Source organism: Pseudochaenichthys georgianus, chromosome 17, assembly GCF_902827115.2.
Source record: "Pseudochaenichthys georgianus chromosome 17, fPseGeo1.2, whole genome shotgun sequence".
Lineage (NCBI taxonomy): Eukaryota > Metazoa > Chordata > Actinopteri > Perciformes > Channichthyidae > Pseudochaenichthys > Pseudochaenichthys georgianus.
This window is the reverse complement of record NC_047519.1, coordinates 25,869,546-25,896,429: the sequence shown is the minus strand read 5'-3', so window position 1 is coordinate 25,896,429 and position 26,884 is coordinate 25,869,546. Positions and strand designations below refer to the sequence as shown.

Here is a 26,884-nt window from a genome sequence, read left to right as displayed (position 1 = left end):
TGATGCCATTCAATTAACTACACAGTCAAATAACCATGTCCTATTCAGACAGCTCTATGTGAAGGGCATACATGCCGTCCTTCTTTCCCTTACCTTTTCCTCACTCGCCGTCTCTCTCCATGACTGTCCCTAAAATGTCCCTGCTGGGGATTTTATCTCCTGGTTTCTTTTGAAGCGAAGGTCTCTCTTTGCCTCTATTATCTTGTAATTTGTGAGGGATTACGCTCTGGAGCACACACAGTCCACCCTGTTGCTTAAGAACTGTGACAGCTTACAATAATTGCCATGCTAATTAGCAAGAACTAGCCCAGTGTGCTTATTTCCCTCACCAGACCTGATTTGATGAATATGCTATGATTAATGTCTGTGTTTCCATAACTTCCCAGACATTATAATTAAATATAAAACCAATAATGAATGACTTTTATAATGTATGTAATCTATTATTCAGAATTGTATTAAGTCCTATAGGGTTTATTTAGGTGCTGGACTAGTGCAGGAGCAGTATTTTGAAAGATCAATACAAACATGATCAGTACAAACAACAAGAGTATAAAGCAAATTAGGATCAGTTTAAGCATAATAAGATAAGATAAAATTGACTTGTATTAATCCCCATGGGGAAATTCAGTAGTTCAAACAGCAACAGGGTAAGGATGAAAAACAGGACAGCACAGATTCACACAGGTTTATTCGGCCCAGACCCTGTTTTTTTTTTTTTAAATCAACACTAAAAAACTTTATTTTAATATTTATAACATAACATAGGATTTCATAAAGTATTTTTAAAATAGTTTATACATTATTTGAATATAGGAATAGTAGATAGGATTACTTAAAATATGGTACCTTAAATTTCATCTTTTTTCCCTTAGACCCTTGCGGTTTATTCTTAAAAACCCTTACCCTTACCCACCCCCCATTTTCCCTCTGCTGGTCTATGGCCTTGTAGAGGGTAATGGGGTACAGAGTCGCTTAGATAAGCGGGGGAGTGCATCTGACGAAGAGATAGGTTGTTGTGCTCCCTATCTCTGTTTCTTATCCTATATCTAATAGAACTGCTCGGGTCTTGATAGATTGAGTGGGGAAGTTCATGAGATATTTCTAGGGTTATCAAGAATAACTTTTATCCAATGACCTTTTCCCTCTCTGTCTGTGTCTGTGTATTCTCTTGTTCCGATTAACCCAGCCAAATCTTTTTTCTTGTTTTGTATCTATATCTCCGCCGGGATCCGGAGTCGAGGCTGATCCTCTTGCAGTCCTGTGTCTTGGATCCTCTATCCTGAGTTCTGGATTAAGTCGTGGACTTCGGGTCGCGGCTGAACCTGTCTCTGCGGCCCTGCCTTGGGTCTCGTCATGCTGCTTCCCTGATGGCTTCCACAGGATTGTAGCTGACATCCTCGTGGATTCATCTTCTTATTACAGACACATGCATTTCCTAACATTCGGTCTATATGCTGTAAATGTATTATCTCTTGGATTTACACACGGCATCTATTGCACGTCTGTCCATCCTGGGAGAGGGATCCCTCCTCTGTTGCTCTCCCTGAGGTTTCTCCCATTTTTCCCCCTTAAACTGTGGGTTTTCTCTGGAAGTGTTTCCTTCTACGATGTGAGGGTCTAAGGATAGAGGGTGTCGTTTTTCTCATACTGATATTATGAACAATCTGTGATGTTGTATTTGCTGTATGTGTCTTTACTGTAGGCTATTTGTATTATATGTACAGCACTTTGGCTCGACTGAATAAGAAATTAATTTAAATGAGCATACATATCGGGTCATATAAACTATGAAGCAAGAAATGAATGAAAATGAAAATGAACATATATACATAATGACTTGAGAAGACCACCTTTGACCCATTACCCATTTCTCCATTGATGCAAGAGAGTTCTCCTATAGGTCCAAAGCATTAGCGCTAGAGCATTGCAGTAATTATAACCAACAACCAGATATAAAAACTCTGTCAGAGCAACTTGTCTTTGTTTGGCCTAATCATCATAATTGTGTACACCCTGAATTTGCCTCTTCTGAGGGTTTCATAAACACTATAAAAGCAATACAGTAATACAGGGTTCTAACCAGTGTAGTATGTGGACATATGGACACAAAGACACATTGCTAGATTCAATCTGAAGTGATCATTTATGGCACAAGCAATACAAGCATTCAAATGACTTAACAGGATGAACCATTCCTTTACTCAGATGTGTAAAGGAGTGAGTAAAAATAAAGTAAAACACAAAAAATGTTCACCAGAATTACTAAATGAAATTAATTATGGCACACTATGACTTTATACTATAATAAGATGCTTTTATGACATAAAATAATAGGACTTTTTCAATTAATTCCTCTTATTCATTATGGCCTACTATAACATGTCTGTTAGTGATTATATGAACTTTACTAGGACTTGTAATACTGTTTTATATATATCAGAACATTTGTATTCATTTGTATGGCATACTATCATATGCGATTTCTGTTTTATTTGTATTAGATACTACACTTTTCCATGCATGGCATTCAATAGTCTACTATTACTTTTTATTTAATGCATACCTCTATATCTTATGAATTGTCTTACCCTGGTCCACACTCGCACACGCACACGCACGCACACACGCTGCCTGGTCACATGACGACCCAACAGCTGTCAGCTGATTGACATGATCACATTTCGAGTAGTGTTGGTTGGTCTTTAAACTGTGACTTGAACCCTCAAACACACTCGCGAAAGTTGATTAAAGTAGGAGTTTAAAATCTTTCCCTGTAAGTCTAAGGCGTGTATTTCATTAGGCAACAAGCTAAGTTGTGTGTGTGTTGTACCTTAGCCTTTGGGTACATTTGTTGTTGTTTTAAACTTCCCCTCCACAAGCTAAAAGAAAGCAAGCTACGTTAAATTAAGTTGGCTACTGACTCTATGTGTTAATGTTTCACTCAGAAGCTTTGTTCACCTTTACTGGTTGTGTTAGCATCAGTTAACAAACGGTTTTTTGGTCTCCAATATCTGTGACAGCCGTAACTTTGCATTAGCTATGCTATTGGGCCATAGGAGGTGAAGTGGTGATGGAGGCAAACACACTTGAGGAAAAGCTTCTCCTCTACGCTAAAGACGGCAGTTGTTCTCATATTCAGAGCCTCCTTCAGTCGAGAATCAACCAAAGCAGCTCTCTGAACATCAACTGCAGATGTAAGTATAGAGGAGATTAGCCATTAGCCGTCGACTAGCACTGCTGTTCTTCTTCAGGTATGAGGATCATGTTCCTCCCTTCCTCTGTGTCTGTAAAGCCAGATCTAAAGCCAGTTTAGGATGGACCCCCCTCCACCTGGCCTGCTGCTCTGGACACAGGGAAGCTGTGCAGGAGCTGCTTAAGGTGAGATGTGTTCATATAACGGTCCTTTTGTTTGTTTCTTGTTTTGTGTTGTCTTTGTGTTTTGGTTTACCTTTTTAAAAAAAGAAAAGAAAGGATAATAAATTTAACTATAGGCCTATTGTAATCTGTTCATGGATTAGTATAAACTTTAAGATTTAAAAAAAAGTCTTTATCCTACTTTATTTTTCATTTTGCTTTTCATTGTTTTGGTATTGCATTTCCTTTTTGCCCTGGAAATGACCTTTTTAAATCATACTTTGAAACCTGAAGTCAATTCAATTCAATTAAATTCAAAACCTTTATTTATCCAGGTAAAATCCCATTGAGATCAATGATCTCTTTTTCAAGGAAGACCTGCAGAAGTATGTGTGTACGTGTACATAATATGTGTAGGCCTATGTGTTTGTATACATAACATTTTGTTTATTTATGTGTGTTTTTACTTACATACATGGAAACCAACCTCCTAAATTTGTAGTTAAAATGCCGTAATATTTGGATCCTTGACCAAAATAGTTAAAAACTGGATGAGTAAGGGGAGGGCTATTTTCTTAATTAGCTCTGCTTTCTGCCCTCCCGTTTCTTCTTATTTTGTTTTTGATTGTCTGTTTCATTGATTGTATGTTATAATATTGAATTAGTAGAATTTAAAAAAAAAAAAGAAAGATGTATTTACAGCCAGTTGTATTTACTACTTTTACCATATTTGCAGGCAGGTGCTGATGCAAATTTGCAGAATAACATGGGTGACACACCTCTACACAAAGCAGCGTTTACTGGGAGAAAGGTAAACAAAATAATAACATTGAGTGCCTTGCCTGCCCATTACTATACTGTATAGGTGTGCCCTGCTTTATAACTTGTGAGCTGAATTCACTGTCTCAGACACCACCAGATAGTATTCAAACTTTTAAATGATGACAAATGATGGTCAGATTTAAAAAAAAAAAAAAAAAAAAAAAAATTCTCTGCTTAAAGGAGATTGTTCTCTTGCTGCTGCGGTATGATGCCTGTTCCAACATAATCAATGGAACAGCTCAAATCCCTAAAGATGTGACAGAGGATGATGAAATCATTACAATGCTGGAGGGTAATTTTTTAAATGCTGATTGCTTCTCATTACTGTGGATCATCTGCCTTTGTTCTCAAATGGTGTTTGATTTGTGCAGCTGCAGAGAGGAGAGAGACAAGGCGGTGGGAGGAGAAGCTTCTGGAAGCAGCCAGAGAGGGGGACATCTCCACTCTGTCTAAACTGGTCTGACCCTTCTAAGAATTTTGCAGAATATATTACACTTGACAACCTCTTTCTTGCTTAAAGAACGTTTCACATTAAACCACTGCCTTGCACAGGTTTTGCTGTGTTTTGAGATTGAATGGGTTATACTACAGGTTTACATTAATATTCCAGATACTGGTCACAAAAATCCAACATTTTAATATAATAATATCTGATGCTTTGGCAGAATGGTAAAAGATTGAATCATAGACAACTAAAACAATATATCATGTGCATTCTTTACTGAATTGTTTAGCAGACCTACTGTAAGCAGATTCTCCAGAAAACCAAATCAGGGATATCATTTTACTTTTCTTTCTGTGTTTTGTATCACTGGCTTAAGGTGGACACTCAGTTATACATGTTGAATACGTATATGTCAGCGTTTTATGCTTTGTTAAATTGCTTTCTGCTGTTCCCCTGTCTTCTGTTCTTCAGCTCAGTAGAGAAGAACCTCCAGATATTCACTGCAGGGACTCTGTAGGGAACACTCCCTTACACTGTGCCGCCTACAGGGGGCAGAAGCAGTGCATTATAAAGCTGCTCAACTCTGGAGCCAGCCCCAGTATTAAAAACACCCATGGTAATTAATCTCTTTATACTCTTACTAATACATTTTTAGTGCATAACGTTTAATCTGGTCATTTTGGAGTTCATATTTCCTCTTTTTTTTAAATATACATTTGTGTAAATACTACAGTAGGTTCTATTAGTTTTGTGCTTGGGTATTGCAACGTAATTTATTGCATGGCTAACTTTTGCAGACCAGACTGCTTTAGACCTGACCCGCAGTGATGAACTGAGACTGATTCTAGCAGCCTATCAAGTCAAGGTACGTGAAGATAAGTCGTTTTTCATTTTTCAGGTAATGAAGTTTTCCTTTTGAAAGAAAATAATGAAAAATATATAAAGGTTAAGGTAGTGCATTTCCCATCCCTTACATTTAATAGGAGCAGGGCATTTGTGTGATCCTCTCTCCTCTTTCACAACCATTTGGCAATATCTAGCTAGGAAAAATCTCAGTTTAATAAACAAATATCCAGTAAAAATAACTAAGTTCCTTCACATCTCCCAGAAGATTAAACATTTCAAAATTGGGTTATCCACGAGGGAATTTCTGACTACGAGTCTAAATTAATTATTTCTAGCACCTTATTAGGTGTTTGTATTTTTCTCCTTATTGCTATCTTACTCTGGGCCAAGATAAAGGTCCACACAACTATATTTGTTCACTCTCCTCTTTCATATATTTCTAAATGTGTTCACTTAATGGAAAATGGATAACAATACGTCTGGTCGCTGTGGAGAAAAGCCTTGCAAGTCAGCCGTCCTTGTATTTTCGTCAGTGTAATATACTGTAATTGGCACAGCTTCACTGCAGAACATTGCTTAGTCATTGTGATGAAGAAAAAACTAGTGCTTCTCTACTAAGAACACTTAAATGTATAAACTTCTGACATGATGCAGGTTTTACTGTAATACAAAAGGAAAACTGAGTTGAGTGTGTCTGGTCTTAACAAAACCTCTTCAAGCCTGTCAATCAGCCTGTTATTATTTTTTCTCCACAAAGGATGAGAGCAGTGGGGTGAAGAAGATTGAAGGCCCTCTTTGGAAGGTACCCAGATGTTGAAGTGTATTCTTTTTCTACTTCCAATATGTCAGGCAATGATTCTTTTCAGACACATTTGATGGTATAGACTTTACTTTTTTGTTGTTATCAAATAAAATTTGGTTTTATTGATACTGCACATTTTAGCCAAAGTGCTGTACATGCAAATAATAAATAACTCATTACTACAATCGCAAACGGAAGACAATAAATTCTGCCACACAATAGCATTATTTTATATTTAAGACATTTCTCAAAACCCTTTTTATTCTTTGTTTTGTATATAATGACTTGTGTCATCTGTCAGTTTATTTTGAATAATCAAAACGGATTAAAAAATATATTCAAACCTATATGTTCTATAATATATTGAACCATTTATATCTTCTACTTTTGCAAAATAGTTTCTGATTTGACTCCACATGTCTCTGACAGAGTTCACGCTTTCTTGGATGGCGATCCCACTGGGTGGTCATTGAGGATGGAACGCTCTCCTGGTATCCCAGAAAGTAAGATAACTTTATGTATGCCAATTGTTTAGATAAAAAATATATAGTATGTATAGTATAGTTTTTAGTACATTATGTATGCTACTGTTTGTCATGGTAGAAATGTCTCTTTAGCTGCTCCTGCTATCCTTGATTGGCTCTGTGTTTTAAGCTACATTTAATCAGACGATGCCTTGTTGCCTGCAGTGGCTGTAATAAAAGTAAATCCAATTTTCACCAAATAAATATTTTTGGAGATGCCGACATCAGTAGTTCCCAAAGCATTCAGGGAAACTGGAACTTTAAACGGCTTCTACATGTGTACTGTTGGTCAATTAGTTCAGTTTTATTATACAGTGTGTCTACGTGTATGTGCTCTCATTTGTTTCTTTTTTTCAGGGCTGATGCCCTGGCTGGTGTCAGAAAACAAGGGTGTAAGTCTCTAACAAAAGCCTACTGCATGGTAAGTAGTAATTGATTGAACATTCATGACTATACAAGAATGCCCCTTGGATGTTTCCGTTGTGATGACATGGTGATGTTTGACAGATCGTGCAGCAAGAGTGATTGTAAGTAATTTAATTGTGTCATTCTAGGTCAAACCATGGGATCATTGCTTCTTCATGCTTAAGTGTTTTGATGACACTGTACATTATTTCAAGGTCTCCTCAAAGACTGATTCAGTGGCAACAAGAAAAGTGAGTTGATATTCACCTTCTGTGCTAATGCAATATCTCTTCTCTGAACAATCTGACTGATTTGTCTAAGTCAGTTGTGTCCAAACCTTTTTCACCGAGGGACACATACAGAAAAATATGCGAAGGGCTGGGCCACTCACTAGAGGTATATTGCCTCATAAGTTCAGTTATAAGTTAGCAAAATTATGCTTGTGAGTGTTGGCAGCTCATCCCTTAAAACAGAAGCCTCAGATTGATTATAAAAAGGAGACATAGGAAGGGTGTATTTCAACCTTGTTATGTAAATACGTTATTGGGCTTTATTCTTATCAAAGATATGTTAGAAAATGTTTCCAACTTGAATTGACTGAATTTATTTGAAAAGTGGTCTTATTGACACATGAATACTACTGTGTAATATATTTTTACATTTAAGAAGTACAATATAAGACAAGCACATGTTTCCTTTTTGTGGGCCATATTTCATTATACTTTTTTTATTTGCTGAGGGCCGAATCAAAATGGTCCGCAGGCCGCATTTGGCCCCCGGGCTGTAGTTTGGACACCCCTGGTCTAAGTGAATCTGAAAGGGTGGACATTTATAAATATTTCTGATATTTGTGCACTTAGAGATGGTTAGATGCTTTTGAGGCACATTCATCCTACAGCACTCGCCACTGCACCCAAGAAGAATTGATCATCGATGCCAATGGTTGTGCTGAAGAAACAGTGAGGAATCTGTCACAAGCCCTTCAGGTAAAATAAATGTCAGACCTTTTTTAATCAGGTGTTTTATAAGGTGGCAGTGGGAAGGAAGCGCTATTTTTAAGGAGGAGGATTCCAATAAGTGAGTGTCTCTTTTGTCTTCTGCTCTTGCAGGCAGCCAACGCTTCCCAGCAGAAATTGGAGAGTGAAGTGTCAATATTTCTCTCAATGGTGAAGAATGAGGAGAACAGTGGTAGGAGTCCTGGAATTGTTCCCGTATTATTGTTGTTAATTCAGTGACCTTTTATTTCCGATAATTTCATCCTAGTGCTGAAATGATTTGATAATTGATTATTTAGTAAATGGATAGAAAAACGAATTAAAAAAACTATTTTGTGAGACGAAACCTTAACCTTGCGATTTACTTACCTGGGTGTCGGGTCCTTTCAAGGGGCTTTAGGATAAATGTGAGTGGAAAGAACGATAAAGAAGGTAACATTTTAGTGACGTTTTTTCCAACTTTTATCTAATCATTGTTTGCGGGGGAGGTGCAACTCGATAAGATTGAGAACCACAGCGCTTGACCTTCTGAGTTTATAAACATGCTCAACCTTTATGACGGGGTCACAAATAGGCATGGATATAAAATGTCACGAGTCGTTTAGCCTTTTGCTATTCGACACAGTGACCTAACCCCTCACTCTTTAATTGATCTTTTAGCACGGACACATAAAACATAAATCTGTTTTATTGAATGAGCAAATCTTTAGCGTGTTGATTGTTGGTCTTGTAGACACCACTGTGATTTGTTTAACCCTATTTTCTGACATATTGTCACGCCCTGGCTCAAGGACGGACAAAAGAAGGAGACCACACATGATTAATGTCCAATTAAAGTGCATCTATTTAAAGAAACTAAGTTAACTATGAAGTCAGTTAATCAGTAATGTGTGTAGTGTGTGGGTGTGTGAACATGTAGCAGTATATAAAGCAAAAACAAACAAACCAAGGTCCAGTAGAGCCAAGCAACCCAAGAGGAGAGAGAGTCTGACTGCTCAGGCACCCATACTTGTAGCTGAGCAGTCAACCCAAATCAGGTGTCAGCAATCTCTCCTGATTTGGGGAGTGGCTAACCAGGGACCTGAGTCTAAGGCCTAGGGGCCGTCACACCTCCCCCCTTAAGAATGAGGTATCACCTCAGATCCTGAAACAAAACAAGAACATTAGACACAACATTTTCTTCCAATTCATAAATCCGAGTAGCACGTTTAAGAGCACATAAAAACTGCATTATAAGCCTATCAAAAGTGATGCTAGGCAAAGAAGGAACTATGAAAAAAGGTACATGTAGTGACTACCGACATTTGCACAAAACCCGCAATCATTACAGCCCAACCCCAGGAAAAGCAACTACTGCTGCTTAGTGGACGAAACAGGGAATGCCTGTACGGCCAAAACTTCAAGAAGACTGGGACGAAGCTCCCCTTGCCTGCCCGACCTTACCCAAAGAAGTAGCTCTCTTTTGCATACTTCCGTGTGTTACAAATGTTGCACTCTGACCTTTTAGCCTAATTGACATTGCCACATGTTTTGCACTTCCAATCATTTACACCGAAGTACCTGCTCTTCCCAGCCATCGCCAACTATCTGTTCCTCCAGCTTTCATCATCTGTGCCCTCATGGTTTTCTTCCTGCCACATCTGTAACAACTGCTTCTTCTAGCAAAGTTCATCATTCCACACTTATCAGTACAAAACCAGTCCTCGCCTCTAACATGAAAACTCTTTCCTGCAATGTTTATTTTGTCACCCCTGAATGGCTTTGCATGATCTGGCCAAACACGACCACCTGCCAGGTCATTCCCCAAAATGATTTCCACTCCAGTCACGGGCAACTCTGGACGAACACCAACCTCCACTTCTCTCTGGACCAAATCACAGGACAGAAACAGTTTATGCTCAGGCACAGAAATGGTTTGCAGACCAATCCCTCTAACTGGAACACAGCGCCCCATGTTTGAATCTGGAGAAAAAGGCAAGATGGCCTCCCTCACAAAAGTATTCAAAGTGCCCGAGTCCCTCAAAATCCTGACTTGAACTTTCTTGTCACTCCCAACTAGAGTTACAAAACCGTCAGACATAAACGAAGCATAACCCGAGTCAACCTCTGAGATATCAATTGGCTTACCCTGCATTTGCAATGGAGCCAAAACTTCTGTTTCACCAACTCTGGGATTATGAACAGTTGTAGCCAAACCAACTGACTTCACATGAAAATGGTTGCTTTCCCCCTCGAGCAAAGGACATTCTTTTTTCCAATGACCCTGTTGATGGCAATACTGACACACCTTTGCATTGCTTGTGCCATTAGGATGCTGTGCAAACGTTGGGGACAAAGATCCTGCTTTCCGAGATTCATTCCTATCATTACGCTCACCAAAGATGCGCCTGTGCGTCAACACATACTCATCAGTCAGTACTGCTGCCTCCCTAGGATATGTGACTTCATGTTCATTAATATATATTGCAATGTTCTCAGGGACAGACTGTTTCAACTGCTCCAGAATGATTAAATCACACAACTGCTCCAATGTTTGTGACAAAAACAACAAATTAATCAATGCTAACTCAGTTGTAGCCCAATTTATCTGCACTGAACATGTATTATTTTTCTTTTGTTTTTGAAACAGCACTGCCTGCCCCACTTCTACTGAAAGCCAAAGAGACCAGTGAGCTCTCCAGTGAAACCTGTGCTGCTCTCCATCTGTGCCTTGAACTGCTGTCAAAACAGGAGGAGGTATCGGGAACCTTCCATCTTTCTAAACTAGCCTGCATCAGCATGTGAACTAACAGACTCCACACATTACAGTTTCCTTTGGGGTCATACCATTCCTGACACACAATGAAATGCAGCCATTTAAACAAAGGTTAGTCTAATATGGTGTATTGTTGTAACTATTGTTTTTATGCACGTGAAACGGTGTTATCCTTGTGATGCAGAAATGTGACAATTTGCAGTCCACTCGGCTTCATTTTCATCTCTTTGATACCCATATATTCACCAACGTGCTCGGCTCCTATTGGCTGAGTAAATTATATTGAATGATTACAAAACCCTCAAGTTCTCCCTTTTAGTGTTATCTCCCTCATACGGATCAGGCTTGAAGTTTGTGTGTGTCCCTGTCCAGCTGTCCCATCGGCTGGGCTGTGTCCTTGCTGTAGTAATGGAACAGTGAGGTAATCAGTGGCATGACTCTAAGAAGGACACCGGCGAGATCCGCTATTATGCTTGGGTCTGCATTCAGCTTGCAGATCAGTGTTGATACACACATACAGTCACACACCCTTGGACTTGGTTCCACACACTCCCGCTCTAGGGAAAGGCTGTGCATTGAGCGGGGGAACTGAAGCGCGTGCATATTCACAGGCTCAGCTGGAGATACATGCTTTCACCCTCACTCAGTGAAAATACACGCTTGCAGGCACACTTTCACATGCCAGAGCATCCAAACTGAGGAGCAAGAGGAGACAGTGACGGCACTCATCCAGTATCTGCACAGGTACAAACCAAACAGTTGTTCTTCTTGTATCTAATCTGGTTTTTTCATTGTTGGCTAAGCAATGGCTGTGCTTGCATATGGGCTGGTCCCTGGTGCCTCACTGTAGCGTGAAGTGTTTGAATTGATTGATTCTGATGTTTTTAGTGGCTTTGATTTGATGACTGATTGTTGAGCGTTGGCATATTATGCGTATGGTATTCATCAATATGCGGAAGTCATTATCAGGTATGTAATGATCTGCATTCTGAGCGTTAAATTGAACATATTTAAAGTGGTACTGAGCATTACACTTCTCATTGATTCTTTTTACTGAGATCTTCTCATTGTGTAATGAGTTCTGTCAAAGCAAAAGCATAAAGAGGGACATATTATATTTTTGATATTGTGTTATTTAAAGTAACACTTCTAACCAGGCTGTAAATCATTATAACACAGCAGCTGTCTTTTGTGTTTCACTGTAATGTATGATGTGTACTTTGAAAAAAACTATTAGCAAAACAGCAATTTGGATTATAATTGTATGGATTCCCATATCTACAGGTGTGTGTGTATTTGTACACACAGCCAAACCACATTATGTGAGTATGAATTGGCAACAGCTGCTGTCCTGTCACAAGGAATAACTCGGCACTGTTATCACAGGGAGGCTGAGAACATTTATGGCAGCCTTCATCATCCAGAAGTATCATATGGACAGACAATTAATTTCCAACAACCAGATTATTATAATGAAAAGGAAATGTCTTAACAAGCATGCTATATCCACGAGTGATCTCATGCTAAACTGGTTCTACTAGATGTACTTATTGGATTATATTTTCTACACTGCTGTGATTGGCTGTATTAGGCAGTGTTAACTCTAATCCCCCATTAGCATTGTCTGCCACTGATCCTTTCTGATGCTGCCACTTAGACTGCAATGTGTTGTCTACACAGTGCGTAATGTACAGTACTATGTACTATGACGTCCGGGCATATGTGATATAAAGAAGCATGTTTCAAAGCAAAGGCAGTGTTCCCCTTCGGTGAGTATCTGTGGTCTGACCCATTTCAGCTGCAGGGGAAGAAAGTGCCAGTGAGAGTGCCACATGTATACAGTGCATACTGGGCACAGTTTGACTGACTGCTTGGTGACTGTACGAAATGTAAAGTGGAGACATCTCTGCTGTTAACTTGTATGCACACAACGCAGATGTATAAGCCCATCCTTTCTTAGTGTTTCTCAGGCAGCAGGCGTCCACACCTGTCAAGAAAACAAATGGGGGGCTTCCAGCGTGAAACCACTTAGTGGTGACACGAAGATACACATATCTGTCAGTTTATATTGCTTTGCTCTGAAGCCAGGAGAGTGGCAGACATTTTTTTTTCCTAAGCTGTATGTCATAGCTTTCTGTCAACAGTCTGTAAAACACCCTACAACACCTTGGGGATTTGAAAAATCACAAAGTACCGTTTGACCTTAACATCAACAAGTGTCGCCACATGGGTATCTGACCTGCTGACTGCCATCTCTCACCCAGGATAGACTTCACTGGGCACGGATAAATGTTCCTGTCGGTCCCTGCACTGCCCTTCTTCTTTTCCGGGTCATACGAGATCTGGAAGTGTTTATTCAACCGTATCTCAACTCATATCAGAATCTGACCTTTAAAGCCAATGGTGTGGATGCACAGAGAGAAGCTTGGGATACAGAGTTTTTCTGTGTAATTGGTACTGTATTTCTCGATTTAAAATAGTTGTACTGTAGTTGCTTCCAGGCAACATATATTCATGTACAGTTTGACAAACAGTTACATATGTCAGTACTGTGTAAAGCTATAATAATGTGCTTCCCCTCTCAGTAGAGAAAGCTACATTTGAAAACAAAGACGATGCTCTCCCCTGTGGGGTGTTGGCCAAGGAGACGCTTCCCTCCCGGGCTCCAGCGACAGCACAGCCTCAGCAGGGCTTAAAATAGCGCTGTTTGTGTTCAGGCGAGAGGATGCTGGGAGAATTAAAGAGCTGGCTGGGATAGTTACACAACAAAGTGTTCTGTTCCTGGAAGGGCTTTGAAGCCAAGTGCCTGGGACAGGAAGTGTTAACACCAGCTCCCTAACAGCAGACTCATTTACTTTACAACCATACGTTTAAAAAAATAAAAGAGAATTTAATTATTGGGGAGGCATTCTATTTTGTGAAATGTGTCTCATTAGCAAGAGCTTGTTCCTTGAAGACTTGCACGACTTAGAACAGTATGATAATACTGCTTTTCCCTAGATGTATTTTTTCCTCAAGATAAAAATCCAATTAGTGTCCATACTTTTTATATAGCTGTGTGCAGGACATATCTCACAGTTGGAGGAAAAATATATATTTGTGTGGGTTTCTCACATTTAGAATTGTATTTACATGTATCTTATTTAGGAACATGACCTACAGGAGCTAAACATGGAGCATAGGAAGAGTGAGGACATGACTGCAACAGGGAAGTTTCTCCTGGACTGCAGCTGTTGAGTCTCGTGTTTATGAAGCTGCTAATGAGCTTCTCTCACAGTTACAGCAAAGATCTTATTGCGACGTTAGTCTATTATTTTTCGCATGGACTTGGATAACTGTGATTATGTGTTTTTGGATACATTCCGATATTCAGCTTTATATTAATATCAACTTTAGCACATGGACCAGAGCTGTGTTATCTCGTTTAATTTGGCATATTACTCTCAATGAATATAAGAAAGCACTGCGTAAAGCGAGAGCAGCCTACTACTCTTCATTAATAGATGAGAATAAGAATAATGCAAGATTTCTTTTCAGCACTGTAGCCAGGCTGACAGAGAGCCACAGCTCGATTGAGCCTTCTATTCCCTTAGCACTCAGTAGTAATGATTTTATGTGCTTTTTTAACGATAAAATTGTTACTCTTAGAAACAAAATTAATGACCTCTTGCCTTCGACCAGTATAGTGTTATCAACAGCTCCCGGAATCGTAAGTTCTAATATTTCACTAGATAGTAAACTAGAATGCTTTTCAGCCATTAACCTTGAACAATTACATTCAATGATTCTCTCTTCTAAACCATCAACGTGCATGTTAGACCCAATTCCAACTAAGCTGTTGAAGGAAGTTTTTCCATTAATTAGCACTTCTTTATTAAATATTATGAATATGTCTTTATTATCAGGCTATGTTCCACAATCATTCAAAGTAGCAGTGATAAAACCGCTTCTTAAAAAGCACAACCTCGATCCAGAGGTTTTAGCCAACTATAGACCTATTTCTAATCTTCCGTTCCTCTCAAAAATTCTTGAGAAAGCGGCCGCAAAACAGTTGTGTGATTACTTAAAAAACAATGATTTATTTGAAGATTTTCAGTCTGGCTTTAGAACACATCATAGCACAGAGACAGCTCTGGTTAAAGTCACAAATGATATTCTAATAGCCTCAGACAAGGGACTTGTCTCTATTCTTGTTTTGCTCGATCTTAGTGCTGCATTTGATACTATCGACCATGATATCCTATTGCAAAGACTAGAGCACTTAGTTGGCATACAGGGAACTGCTTTAGGCTGGTTTAGGTCCTATCTATCTGAACGCTCTCAGTTTGTACGTGTTAACGATGAATCTTCCACGCAAACCAAAGTTAGCCATGGAGTGCCACAGGGCTCAGTGCTCGGACCTATTTTTTTCACATTATATATGCTTCCGTTAGGCAATATTATAAGGAATCATTCTGTAAACTTTCATTGTTATGCGGATGATACTCAACTATATTTATCAATCAAGCCTGATGAAATTAATCATCTAAATAAAATCCAAGACTGCCTTAAGGACTTAAAAACGTGGATGACCTTAAACTTTTTGATGTTAAACACGACCAAAACTGAAGTTATTGTACTTGGCCCGAAGAATCTACGAAACAAATTATCTAAAGACATACTAACTATGGATGGCATTAATTTGGCCTCCTGTGAGACTGCAAGGAATCTTGGTGTTATATTTGATCAGGATTTATCCTTTAACGCCCACATAAAATCAATTTCAAGGACTGCCTACTTCCATCTACGTAACATTGCAAAAATCAGGCATATCTTGCCTCAAAACGATGCAGAGAAACTAGTCCATGCATTTGTTACTTCTAGGCTGGATTATTGTAACTCTTTATTATCAGGGAGTACCAAGAAGTCAATCAAGTCGCTTCAGCTGATTCAAAATGCTGCGGCTCGTGTACTAACCAGAGTTAGGAAAAGGGACCACATTACTCCTGTTCTGGCTGCCTTACACTGGCTCCCTATAGAACACAGGATAGAATTTAAAATTCTTCTTCTCGCCTACAAAGCCCTTAATGGGCAGGCGCCATCTTACCTTAAAGAACTCATTATACCCTACTGTCCTACTAGGGCATTGCGTTCCAAGAATGCAGGGTTGTTGGTTGTTCCTAGAATCTTTAAAAGTACAATGGGAGCCAGAGCCTTTTCTTATCAAGCTCCACATTTGTGGAATCAGCTTCCAGTTTGTGTTCGGGCGGCAGACACCCTATCCGTTTTTAAGAGTGCGCTTAAGACCTTCCTTTTTGATAAAGCTTATAGTTAGGGCTGATTAGATTCAGCCCCTAGTTTTGCTGATATAGGCTTAGTTTGTCGGGGGACATCTTACTTCTTCCTTCTCTCTGTCTATACCTGTGTACTCTCATGTTCCGATTAACCCAGCTTCCCCAAATGTCTTTCTTTTTGGTGTCTATATACGCTGGGATCCGGAGTCATGGATGATCCTGCGGTCCTGTGTCCTGGATCGCGAGCGCTGGATCTTGAGTCGTGGCTGTGGTCCTGGATCATAGGTCCTGGATGGATATCCTCGTGGATTCATCTTCCTATTATACACACATGCATTTCCAAACATTTGGACTACCTATGTTGCAAATGTATTATCTTTTCAATTTACACACGGCATCTATTGCACGTCTGTCCGTCCTGGGAGAGGGATCCCTCCTCTGTTGCTCTCCCTGAGGTTTCTCCCATTTTCCCCTTTAAACTGGGTTTTCTTTGGAAGTTTTTCCTTGTACGATGTGAGGGTCTAAGGACAGAGGGTGTCGTATTGTCATACTGATATTCTGTACACACTGTGAAGACCACTGAGACAAATGTAACATTTGCGATATTGGGCTATATAAATAAACATTGATTGATTGATTGATATTCTCTGTTGCTGCGTTAGGATCTGTGTATTGTTGCACATGAGTCATTCTCACCTTTGTTTACTGTATCTATGATGAAGTTGTGCTGAGTGAAGTCTACGGCACAAAAGGAATCAGGTCTACAGAATGTATTTCAGGAAAGTATTTACATGATAAACCCTTAGCTTGTATTTGTGTGACTCGGGTCAACAATGCGTGCATTTAAACCGATCAATATTTATTACCAAAAGCTAGACCGTCAGCCTTGAAGGAAAAAACAATCAGCAAATTGGTTGATATGCCCCTCAGAGTTTCCACTTCCTCGTGTGGCCTGATCTCGACCACAAGAGTCTGGAGCTCTTCATGCTCCTGAGCTGCTGACAGTCACTCAGGGCCCTTTGATGTACTCTTTTTATGGGAATACCACAGTTAATATCTTAGAAATGATCTGTGTGAGCTTGTTGATCACATACGGAGGAAGGTGAAAACCTAAACATTGTCTCCCTCATGATGGTTTAAACCAGATATCTGAAAAGGAAATCAGTGAGTTAGAGTAACGGGCATGAAGTCTAACCCTACCCTCGAGCAGGTGCACTGGCAGGTGTTTCTCTGTGCATGGCTGTGCACACAGCTGTTAGTAACTCAGGCAGTGTAAGAGATGAGGATAAACTTCTGGTCTTCAAAAGAAGACGTTTGCTCTGCTTTGCCGTCTCAGATTTACAAGCTCCTGTTTCTCTCAGCTGCCTTTCCCAAGGTGACTGAGTGTTTATAAACCGTGGAGGCTTTCCTCTATCTTTACGAGCAGAAATTATTGCTTTCTTTACTTTGAGAATATGTTTTCTCTCCTTTTATATTAATTAGAGATGCATTGAATTCCTAAATGTCCTTTCCCAATTGTTTTAACAAAAGGTGTGATTATCGCGATTATCAAATGTTATGTAATTTGTGCGAGCATCTGTGGATTTGGGTTGACTTTCCCGCCTTCTGTGTGGTTAGCAAAGGACGTACAACGGCAGCGTTAGACAATAGGAAACACTCAGCTGGTCTGTCCCTCAGTGGCCTGGCTCGGGTTGCCATGAAGGGACACTCAATCCTGGGCTTCAGAACTGTCCGAGACTGGGTGTTTTGTTCCGACTGGAGGAAACCAGATATGTGGGCAGGGTCAGAACAATGACCTGCCATGAGAACCACAAAGACGCACACACTGGCAGCTAGATAAGCAGATCAATACCTTCATATCAATCAAACCACCAGTCAGTCAAAAATCTGACAGATTTTCCATGACAAATATACTGCTCACATGTTGGAGCGATATATAAATAAGTGTGTGTCTGTGTACGTTTCATCTGTTTGGTGGTCCTGTGTTTCCAGGTGTGGAGCCTGCAGTTGGAGCAAGAGGAGGAGAAGAACAAAGCTCTGACAGAGGCTCTGGAGACCTTATCAACCGACCACTACGAACGCAGGCAGTCCCTGAGTGAGAGCAGGAGGTCGTCCACCCTCAGTACCCTCACTGAAGATGACTTCTATGACGCTGTGTCGGGTGAGATACCTGGAGTGTTACTGAAGTAAAGGAGTTAATATCACTACTGGAGTTAAACTACATCAGTAATGTAGTATAGTATATCTCGTCCTTCATACAGTTTTGTTTATTCAGGAAAAGGACACACAGTTCTGCCGATGGTTTCTCCCTTTTCTGCGGTTTAACATCTGTCAGCAGTTAGGCAGCACAGCGCAGAGAAGTAGGACAGGGAAGAAGAGTGCTGGTTTGCAAACATCGATGTAAACGATGCACATTAACAAATAAATAATCTGCTCTGCAATTTTTTAATGAATAAGGCATTTAATAGTGTCAGTGAAAACTATTAGAAAAGGACATTTGTATGGTTATAAAAAAAAGAAGCTCCACAGGGTAACTTTAAGAATTGTAACTGTAATTACATGTACCTCCAGCAATGCATGTTGTTCTTGCTTTGAACTTCTTCAGTGTTTCATTCTCACTTAAATAAAAGAATAGTAGGTTGTTAAGAAATTAAGCTTCACTGTGCTTGTGTGTGTATTTGGTTGAACCCAATGACACTCCTTTGGCACCTTATCTGTCTCTTAAATGGCCAAGACAACACTGCCAATATCCGCTTCTCTTCTACTGAGAGCTTATGAGCTGGTGATTAGCCTTACTGCTTTAGTTTTCAACATAAGTCTTTTAAGCATTTTCAAAACAGATGTACAGTGCGAGCATGTTTACCATGTGGAGCGTATACATCAGCAGCATCTATAATGGATTCTACAAAGATAGCTTCTCCCCATGGTGATTATTTACACTAGACTTCCTTCTACACCATGTTTCTGTCGGGAATCATTGCATTATTTATAGATGTCTCCCGAGTTATCCTCTAGCCAGACACACTAACGTACACTAAACTGTGCACATTTATATTTTCACATGTTAAGATATAAAACCTCGATGACTGTTTAGAGACTACAGACATGCAGCTGTTGTGTCTTTAGACTGTACACACTATCCTCTCCTCCCCTTTGTGTCACTGACAGTACCTGTAATGTCCCTGGTGGGGGAGGAGTAGCATCCAGAGAGCGCAGAGCAAACAATGTTGGAGGAAATGAAGCCTCTGTGTGGCCTCTCATTGGAACACAATCCTCAGGTGGGGTTTGGCTGGGGAGGAAGGAGGAAGTTGGAGAGCAACTCGAGCACAAGTGCTTATTTCGCAGACAGTGTAGTGCAGCTTTCCGAGCCGGCCACTCGAGTCCGTGTGTGTCCGTGTGTGTGTGTGTTTGGCATGACCTGGCATCTGCCCCCTCTCATCATCCCACAGAGTCGGAGCTCTCGGTGAGCGGCTTCCTGTCTGTGGCCAGTCCTTCCTGTGAAGAGGACGAGGGCAGAGACGCCCCTCTTCGCAGCAGTCTCCACCGTCCCAGCGCACTCAGGGGGCCTACCGGAATGTCAGGGGAGGGTAACCATGGCAACCAACCCGCCCAGCAGAACGGAGTGGAGAATCAAAGGTGGGACGTGCTCCAGTTATGATGTCATGCTTGTTTTCTGGATTTCAAAGATGGCTAAGGGACAAGTGGACATACAGAATACTCTTCACAGTACAGCCCATTCACTGTTTATTATGTGCAAGGCTTTGTTTAAGATGATATTCACTACTGGTGGCTGGATTTAGTAGTGTATACCTTTGAATTGAAACTAAATTGAATATCATAAATGTGACTTGTTAGTATGTGTGCCTGATGACTGGTTGCAGACCTCAGTCAGCAGGAGGATAGGCAGGTAAAAAGGCACAGTGGGTGTAATGAGAAACCAGCTTTACACTCCGCTCTGTTCTAGTCAGGTGTTTTTGTTTGAGCACCCAATCCACAGAGAATAGCCGGGTGGTTTTTCCTGACAGATCCAACTCTCCAGGCGAATAATCAACGTAGTGCTTGGTGATTGGCGCGGGTTTTCTTTTTCATATTCCCGTGAAGATTCGACAATCTCTTTCATTTCCGTGGATGCTGATTCTGGCTCGGCCTCTCTCCCTTAATCCAACAAGTGACTATGAATAATTCAACAAGTGCTGGCTCAGAGTTGGAGGAAAGGGGACTGGCTGGCTAGCTCTGCGTGTATACTTGTGTGTGTGTTGTGCATTAAGGATTTATGAGGTGTCTGTTTATTTGGAATTGCTCCTGTCGTTCAAAGATACAGCTGTCCCCGTTTGCCTGAAGATGGGTTGTACAACATCTCTCTGCTCTCCCTGTTCTGTATTACAAGAAGGCTTCATATGAGGGAGGAGAAAATAAGTTGTGTGTGTACTGCGTGAGTTAAAACGCTCAACCACAATGAATCTACAGAAATGCAAATGTTGATGTTTTTGAGCCAAGTTTTACATGAAATACCAATTTAAAGAGTGTATCTTATAACTGGTCTTGTAAACCAACACATGCAGTTGTAAATCCACTCATGTGTATTGCATGAGGCTTGAAAAGGCCAGCTGAAAGCTCATTAGCTTACAGGTGTCAGGTGACTGTGTATCCAAACATCAGTTCAAGCTGTGGTGTCTGCTTTTAAATAGTGCAAGCAAAATAGTATTGTTGTAATGGAAGTACATTATTTTGAGTGTGGAGGAGACCAGATGTCCTATCCTCAGATGCCAGTTTTTGCTGTTTGAATTTTACACAAAAAGTAAACAAACAATCTTCTAATGACATTTTCTCTCAAGGTTGACTGTATTCTCCCTCTCTTTCCAGAACATCACTACCGGCTCCCATGTTCTCCAGGAATGACGTCAGCATCTGGAGTATCCTGAAAAAATGCATTGGCATGGTGAGAACACTATTTTCCTTAGGCAGATTTACCCTTATATTTGCTTCACTTTACTGTTGGGCAAAAACAAAGGTATTGTTTTTAAGTAGGCTTGTGAAATGTATCTTACTCAAAGTGTTTGGGTTGTGATAAATTGCTCTTGTAATTCCTCCCTAACTTATGGCTTTGGGAACATAGTCATTAATATCAGTGTCTTCAAGTCCTAAGGGAGCGTAGTCCTCCTCACCCAGTGCCTGCCTGAAGTTAATTACCTTTAATAATGTCTATTAATGTTTTATTCCCCAATTAAATGTGGCTAATGATTCATGAATACGCAATTCAGAGGGTAGACGGATAGATATACAGACATGGGGTACGCATAGAGTTTGTGAAAGAGTGCAATCATGTGGTTGTTGTGTAGAGATAAGTTAATTATTCATTGTTTTACCACTTTTTCCTTTCCTTGTGTTTGAAATCAGTGCATTTGGTTTGTGTGTCGGATAAAACATAGTTGTTGCAGTTGAGTGTTTGAATAGCTAGAAAAGAGTCAGTTTGCAACACAACCAAAACATGTAATATAACTGTGGATGTTATGAGTATACATACATCCAGGTCTCAAAAGACCTACATTTGTTGGTCATAAAATAGTTGTATTTAACAGTATTTCCACGTTTCAATGATCCTGTCTTCTCCCACATATTTTTCAGGAGTTGTCAAAGATTGCCATGCCTGTGATATTCAATGAGCCTCTGAGTTTCCTCCAGCGGTTATCAGAGTACATGGAGCACACCTACCTCATCCACCAGGCCAACACAGCGACAGACTCCGTTGAGAGGATGAAGGTACTGCACTTCAAAGTTTACTTTAAAACAGTGTCATCTGTCGCTTATCATTAAAGTTATGTTTTAGCTCTTTTCTTAGTATATTTGTTGTCATTATCAAAAATGGAATGAGTCACTTGTAATTTGGTTATAATACACCAGTGCTCTGTAGTGTGTTGCAGCGTTTGCTGTGTCGGCAGTAGCGTCGCAGTGGGACAGGACTGGGAAACCCTTCAACCCCCTGCTGGGGGAGACCTATGAGCTCATCAGGTGAGACAATGGAGTCATTGGTGCCTTCAATGCACAGATGTTTTATGGGTCATATTAAACTAAACATTAATTGAAGATGTATAACATAAGAAGCTCCTCCCTCTTCTCCATCAGAGACGATCTGGGCTTCAGGTGGGTGTCGGAGCAGATAAGCCACCACCCTCCAGTCAGTGCCTTTCATGCTGAGGGCCTCAAAGAGGATTTTGTCTTCCATGGCTCCATCTACCCCAAACTCAAGTTTTGGGGTAAAAGTATAGAAGCTGAGCCCAAAGGACTCATCACACTGGAGCTGCCCAAGTGAGTGCAGGGTTTAAAACTGCTTTACAAGTCTGCCCGGACTCCTTTTTGAATGAGTTTCATCTTTTATCTTTATTGCAGATATAATGAAAGCTACACCTGGACAAACCCCACCTGCTGTGTCCATAACATCATTGTCGGTCAGCTTTGGATTGAGCAGTATGGCAGTGTGGAAGTGATCAATCACAAGTAAGAATGATTCCCTTCTCTTTGTGCTTCTCTGTTTGTCTGCAAATGCGTTCTCGCCTGGTGAATGTGCATGCACAGAGACCGGGGTGCATGGGCATATTCTTCTGTAGTCTGCGCTCTCCAGTGGGGTGTTGGTCTACTTTGAGATTCAGCTTATTGATCATGGAAGCAGAACTGGGACACCTGCCATCAGAATAGAGGAGCAGGATAATTAATGTGAGAGAGCCTCAGCGCGCAGAAGGAGAAAAGTGAAAGAGAATTGGTAAACAGTCTGTCGTTCTGTGGCAGGACCGGAGAGAGATGCAGCATGATGTTCAAACCCTGTGGCCTCTTTGGGAAAGAGCTCCATAAAGTGGAGGGATTCATCTTGGATAAAAGGTATCTTCCGTATTTGTAATTACCTTTTTGAATTTCTGATGTTTAGTATTGCCTGAAAGCAACGTGAATATGACAGTTATGTCTTATGTGATTTAATCAGTTTATGTCAAATCAGTTTTACTCCTCAAGCTTTCAGAACAGTTACACTGAAATACATGTCAAATATCAAAGGCATCCAAAGCTGTGTTTTTATAGCATTTCTTCTTCTTCGTACGTTTGCAGCAAAAAGAAGCTCTGTGCAATATATGGCAAATGGACTGATTGCCTTTACACAGTAGACCCCGCTGCCTTTGATGCCCACAAAAAGAGTGACAAAAAGAATCTGGATGAAAAGAAGGGGAATAAACAGGTATTGCATTGCTTTAAAAGTCTGCTGTGTTCTGCCTCTTGTTCTGGGTGAAACGTATGTCTGTGTGTCTCTGTTACCCCAGAGCAGTGTGGACGAGGAGCCGGAGGAGGTTCCTCCACCTGACGCTGAGACGGTGACGGTGATCCCCGGCAGCGAGCTCATCTGGAAGATAACGCCACGGCCAGACAACTCTGCCAAGGTACCGGAGACAGGACAACAACACTATACTCCGACTTGTTATGACTTTTTTGTGAAAAATAAAACTTAAAATAATATTTGACTTTTGACCTTTTTATAACATACTGGACTTTTTTGTTATACTTTTTTGCATGGCTTTCTTTACATAGTGAAACTATAATGTTAGGACTTGTGTATGATGTGGAATCCTATGAAGTATTGAATTGGATGTTTTGTGATTTTCATGTCTTGAAAAAACAGTATTGCAAAAAAGAAAAGTATTGTTTCCATAACGAAAGATAAAAGTCGAAAATCTATTAAAGTCCGGAAATGTGAAATGTGAGGAAACCCTGTATGTTGCTGCACATCCTCTGACAGTTGAAATGTTGTGGTCATATATTCTCTCTTGCAGTTCTATGCATTCTCTTCCTTCGCCATGCACCTAAACGAGTTGGAGAAGAGCATGGAGGGAGTTATTCCCCAAACAGACAGTCGCTTCAGACCTGATATATGCGCCATGGAGAATGGAGATATAGGTACATTGTATAACCTAGAATGAGGCCATATTACTACATCTGCTTAAATACCTTCCCTGGTGGTATTCATGTTTCTAAATCTATGCCTTTTTTTTATAGATTTGGCAAGTGCAGAGAAGAAGAGACTTGAGGAAAAACAGAGAATGGCCCGGAAAAATCGCACCAAATCAACAGATGAATGGAAAAACAGGTTAGTTAGTAAATATGATGTTGTGCGCTCATTGCCCCGTTGCTATTGTTTACACTAATGCCTCCCTGTTGTCTTGTGTTATCAATTATGCCAACCCTGTATAATAATTGAGAAGGAGCGCTGCACTTGGTCCAAGGTTTGGTTTAAGCTTTGCTTTGTGTTTATGTGAAGTGCTGCACTACACCACCCTCCCCAGGATAACATATGCAACTACAGCTGTGTGTTATTGATGGATTTGACAAGACTCTCATACATTTCATTGGAATTTAGTTTGAACAAGGAGGACTAGTATAATTGTTGCAGTGTTGTGATATTTGTGTGTTTTTAATTGTGTCCTCTATTTGCTACCTCAAAGTGCTTTACTCTTATTAAGTAGATGTTTCTCATTGTTAAAACTCTGCAGGTGGTTTCAACAAGGACCTAACCCTCACACCAAAGCTCAGGACTGGCTCTACTCGAAAGGCTACTGGGGGAGGAACTACACTAATCTGCCTGAAATCTACTAATATGTATAAAATACACACAAATTGCATACAAACGGATGTCTTCTTTTACCATCTTTGACTGCTGTACTGGGGTTCATGCAAGGGCTCCATTCGTGATGCAACTATAGAGTGGTGCAGGAATTAATCCTTAAATCCGTAAATGAGTTGGCTTTTAAAGTTTTAACATTTCCAGGTCCTTTGTGACAAAGTCAATATGTTTTTTTAATATGCTTTTGGTGACTTGCTTTTGATATAAATGACGGAGGTTGGTGATTAACACTAGTTTAAGATATTGTACTGTTCTGTTGCTCTACATAAATACCAGGCTTTAAGCTTGTACCTGTCTTTAAATAGGTGGTTGCTAACAAGTGGCTAAATTAAACTACTAAACAGCATCACGCCAAACACTAGTCTGCCTTTAGCGTCGTGGTGGTGACCTCAGCTATGCAACTGTGTAGATTGTTTATAGCCTTACGTTAGCTATGGTCTCCTGGCGGTTGAATTTATGCCTCAAACATAGATGTGGGTTTAAGTTGTTAAGATTGTCTTTCTGAACAATACGTGTACTTAACCTTTTGTTTGTCACTGAGATATTTAAGAGTCTAATCCAAAGCCTGATAGACAAATCCTATTGACTTCTTGTTATGGGATTAATGCAGTGCTAACTTCCAGGTCGTGGTCCCTGCACCACTTTAATATCATGGAGTTCTTGCAGAACACCAGGTAGGGTTAAACAAGTCTGAAGGCAACACGGAGACATTCTTCGATGTGTGAACAATGAAGCACAACAACATTTTCTTATTTATTGTGGTTCATGTCCACTTGAGTATGGTAGAGGCATGTATTGGAAAAACTAGAATGTATTTTAGAAATATGTATTTATGTTAAGATAGATGGAGTGCAACCTTAATTTTGTAGTTTGTAGATAACGCCTGCTGGTATTGGAAACATTTCCCTTCAGTGCAGAGACGCACGATGCATTTTGAGCACACTGATAAGCGTTTATTCAACTCGGACACTGCTTGCATACTATAGTGCAATGAGGTTTGCAAATAGGCAATTTGGAAACATTCCCTATGTTTTCAATTTGTAGCTAAATTAATGGTGCATGTAATTTGACTAATTTAACCGATTGTTTTTCGGTGTCCTGCAATCAGTTGTTGTCCTGTCTAACCGTTTCTCTGTGAATTTAATAGCAAGGAAATTGTCACCACATCCAACAAGAATCATATCCACAACAACAAAGCTTTTTCAATTAAATAAATGTTTAAATATAATATAATTAAGTCCTTAACTATGTACTGTATAGATGTGTATAGAGACTAAAAGCGTTGCACATAAGTCTACCTGACTCTGGGCACAGTAGCCCTTTTTTCTAACTATACTAAAGCAGGGACGCTGGCTCTGCACTTATGAAACGTGTGTGTGTTTGTTAAAGTCTTGCCATAGTTGATTATATTTAGCTATATTTATTTAAAATGAAACTGTGACAATAAACGCATGTGCATCACTATAACTATGCAAGCCTTACCCTGCTATTCTTCTCATGCTTGCTAAGCGTTATTGACATTTTACAAGGTAATGTCAACCCCACATTACTGATGTAAAGCACTTTGAACTGCAATCCCCTGTATGAAAGGTGCTATACGAATAAAGTTATTATCATTGGCCATATCCTACTTATATCCTGGCGACCAGTCATGACATTTGTCTTGGCCTTCCTGTTTTGGTGATTTACAACCAAATGATGCTTAATGCTTTCACAATTTATCCTTAGACCCCTAAAGGATTTGAAAGAAAAAAAAACATTGAAAATCATTGGCAGTAATTAGCCCCTTTCTTAAGATTTATTTTTGTTTCCATTTTTAGGTGTTCTTATATTTTATGCATCGCAATTATAGCATTGAGGTTAGACTAACCCCATTAAAGTATTTAATGAATGCACCAGATACACCTTGTTCATTTGTTTGTTTATAATTGATGGAAAAAAAAAGTTTGCCATCAGTTCTATTTGTTGTATGTGCATTAATCAAGTGAAGAGGGGACAACC

The 26,884-nt window shown here is 40.0% G+C and overlaps 1 protein-coding gene across 1 annotated transcript; it reads left to right on the top strand.

The window, feature by feature from the left end:
• Nucleotides 1-2,706: 2,706 nt before the first annotated feature.
• Nucleotides 2,707-26,783, top strand: LOC117462261 (oxysterol-binding protein-related protein 1-like). Its single transcript, XM_034104402.1, has 28 exons — nt 2,707-2,776; nt 3,024-3,197; nt 3,296-3,381; nt 4,094-4,168; nt 4,360-4,471; nt 4,551-4,636; nt 5,096-5,240; nt 5,422-5,489; nt 6,228-6,272; nt 6,702-6,775; nt 7,154-7,217; nt 7,351-7,452; nt 8,062-8,187; nt 8,311-8,389; nt 10,826-10,932; nt 18,217-18,385; nt 19,674-19,860; nt 21,088-21,163; nt 21,850-21,984; nt 22,136-22,233; nt 22,348-22,530; nt 22,612-22,719; nt 23,008-23,097; nt 23,320-23,446; nt 23,529-23,645; nt 24,036-24,159; nt 24,259-24,349; nt 24,753-26,783. Exons 2-28 carry the CDS (start codon nt 3,074-3,076, stop codon nt 24,853-24,855), a joined length of 2,901 nt encoding a protein of 966 aa, XP_033960293.1. The 5' UTR covers nt 2,707-2,776; nt 3,024-3,073; the 3' UTR covers nt 24,856-26,783.
• The last annotated feature ends 101 nt before the right edge of the window (nt 26,784-26,884 follow it).

Bases quoted from the DNA above. Each gene is read 5' to 3' on its own strand.
- LOC117462261 (XM_034104402.1), top strand. From the start codon at position 3,074: ATGGAGGCAAACACACTTGAGGAAAAGCTTCTCCTCTACGCTAAAGAC. The intron at 19,861-21,087 runs GTGGGACGTGCT...CTCTCTTTCCAG, and splicing joins AACGGAGTGGAGAATCAAAG to AACATCACTACCGGCTCCCA. The intron at 21,985-22,135 runs GTACTGCACTTC...AGTGCTCTGTAG, and splicing joins ACTCCGTTGAGAGGATGAAG to TGTGTTGCAGCGTTTGCTGT.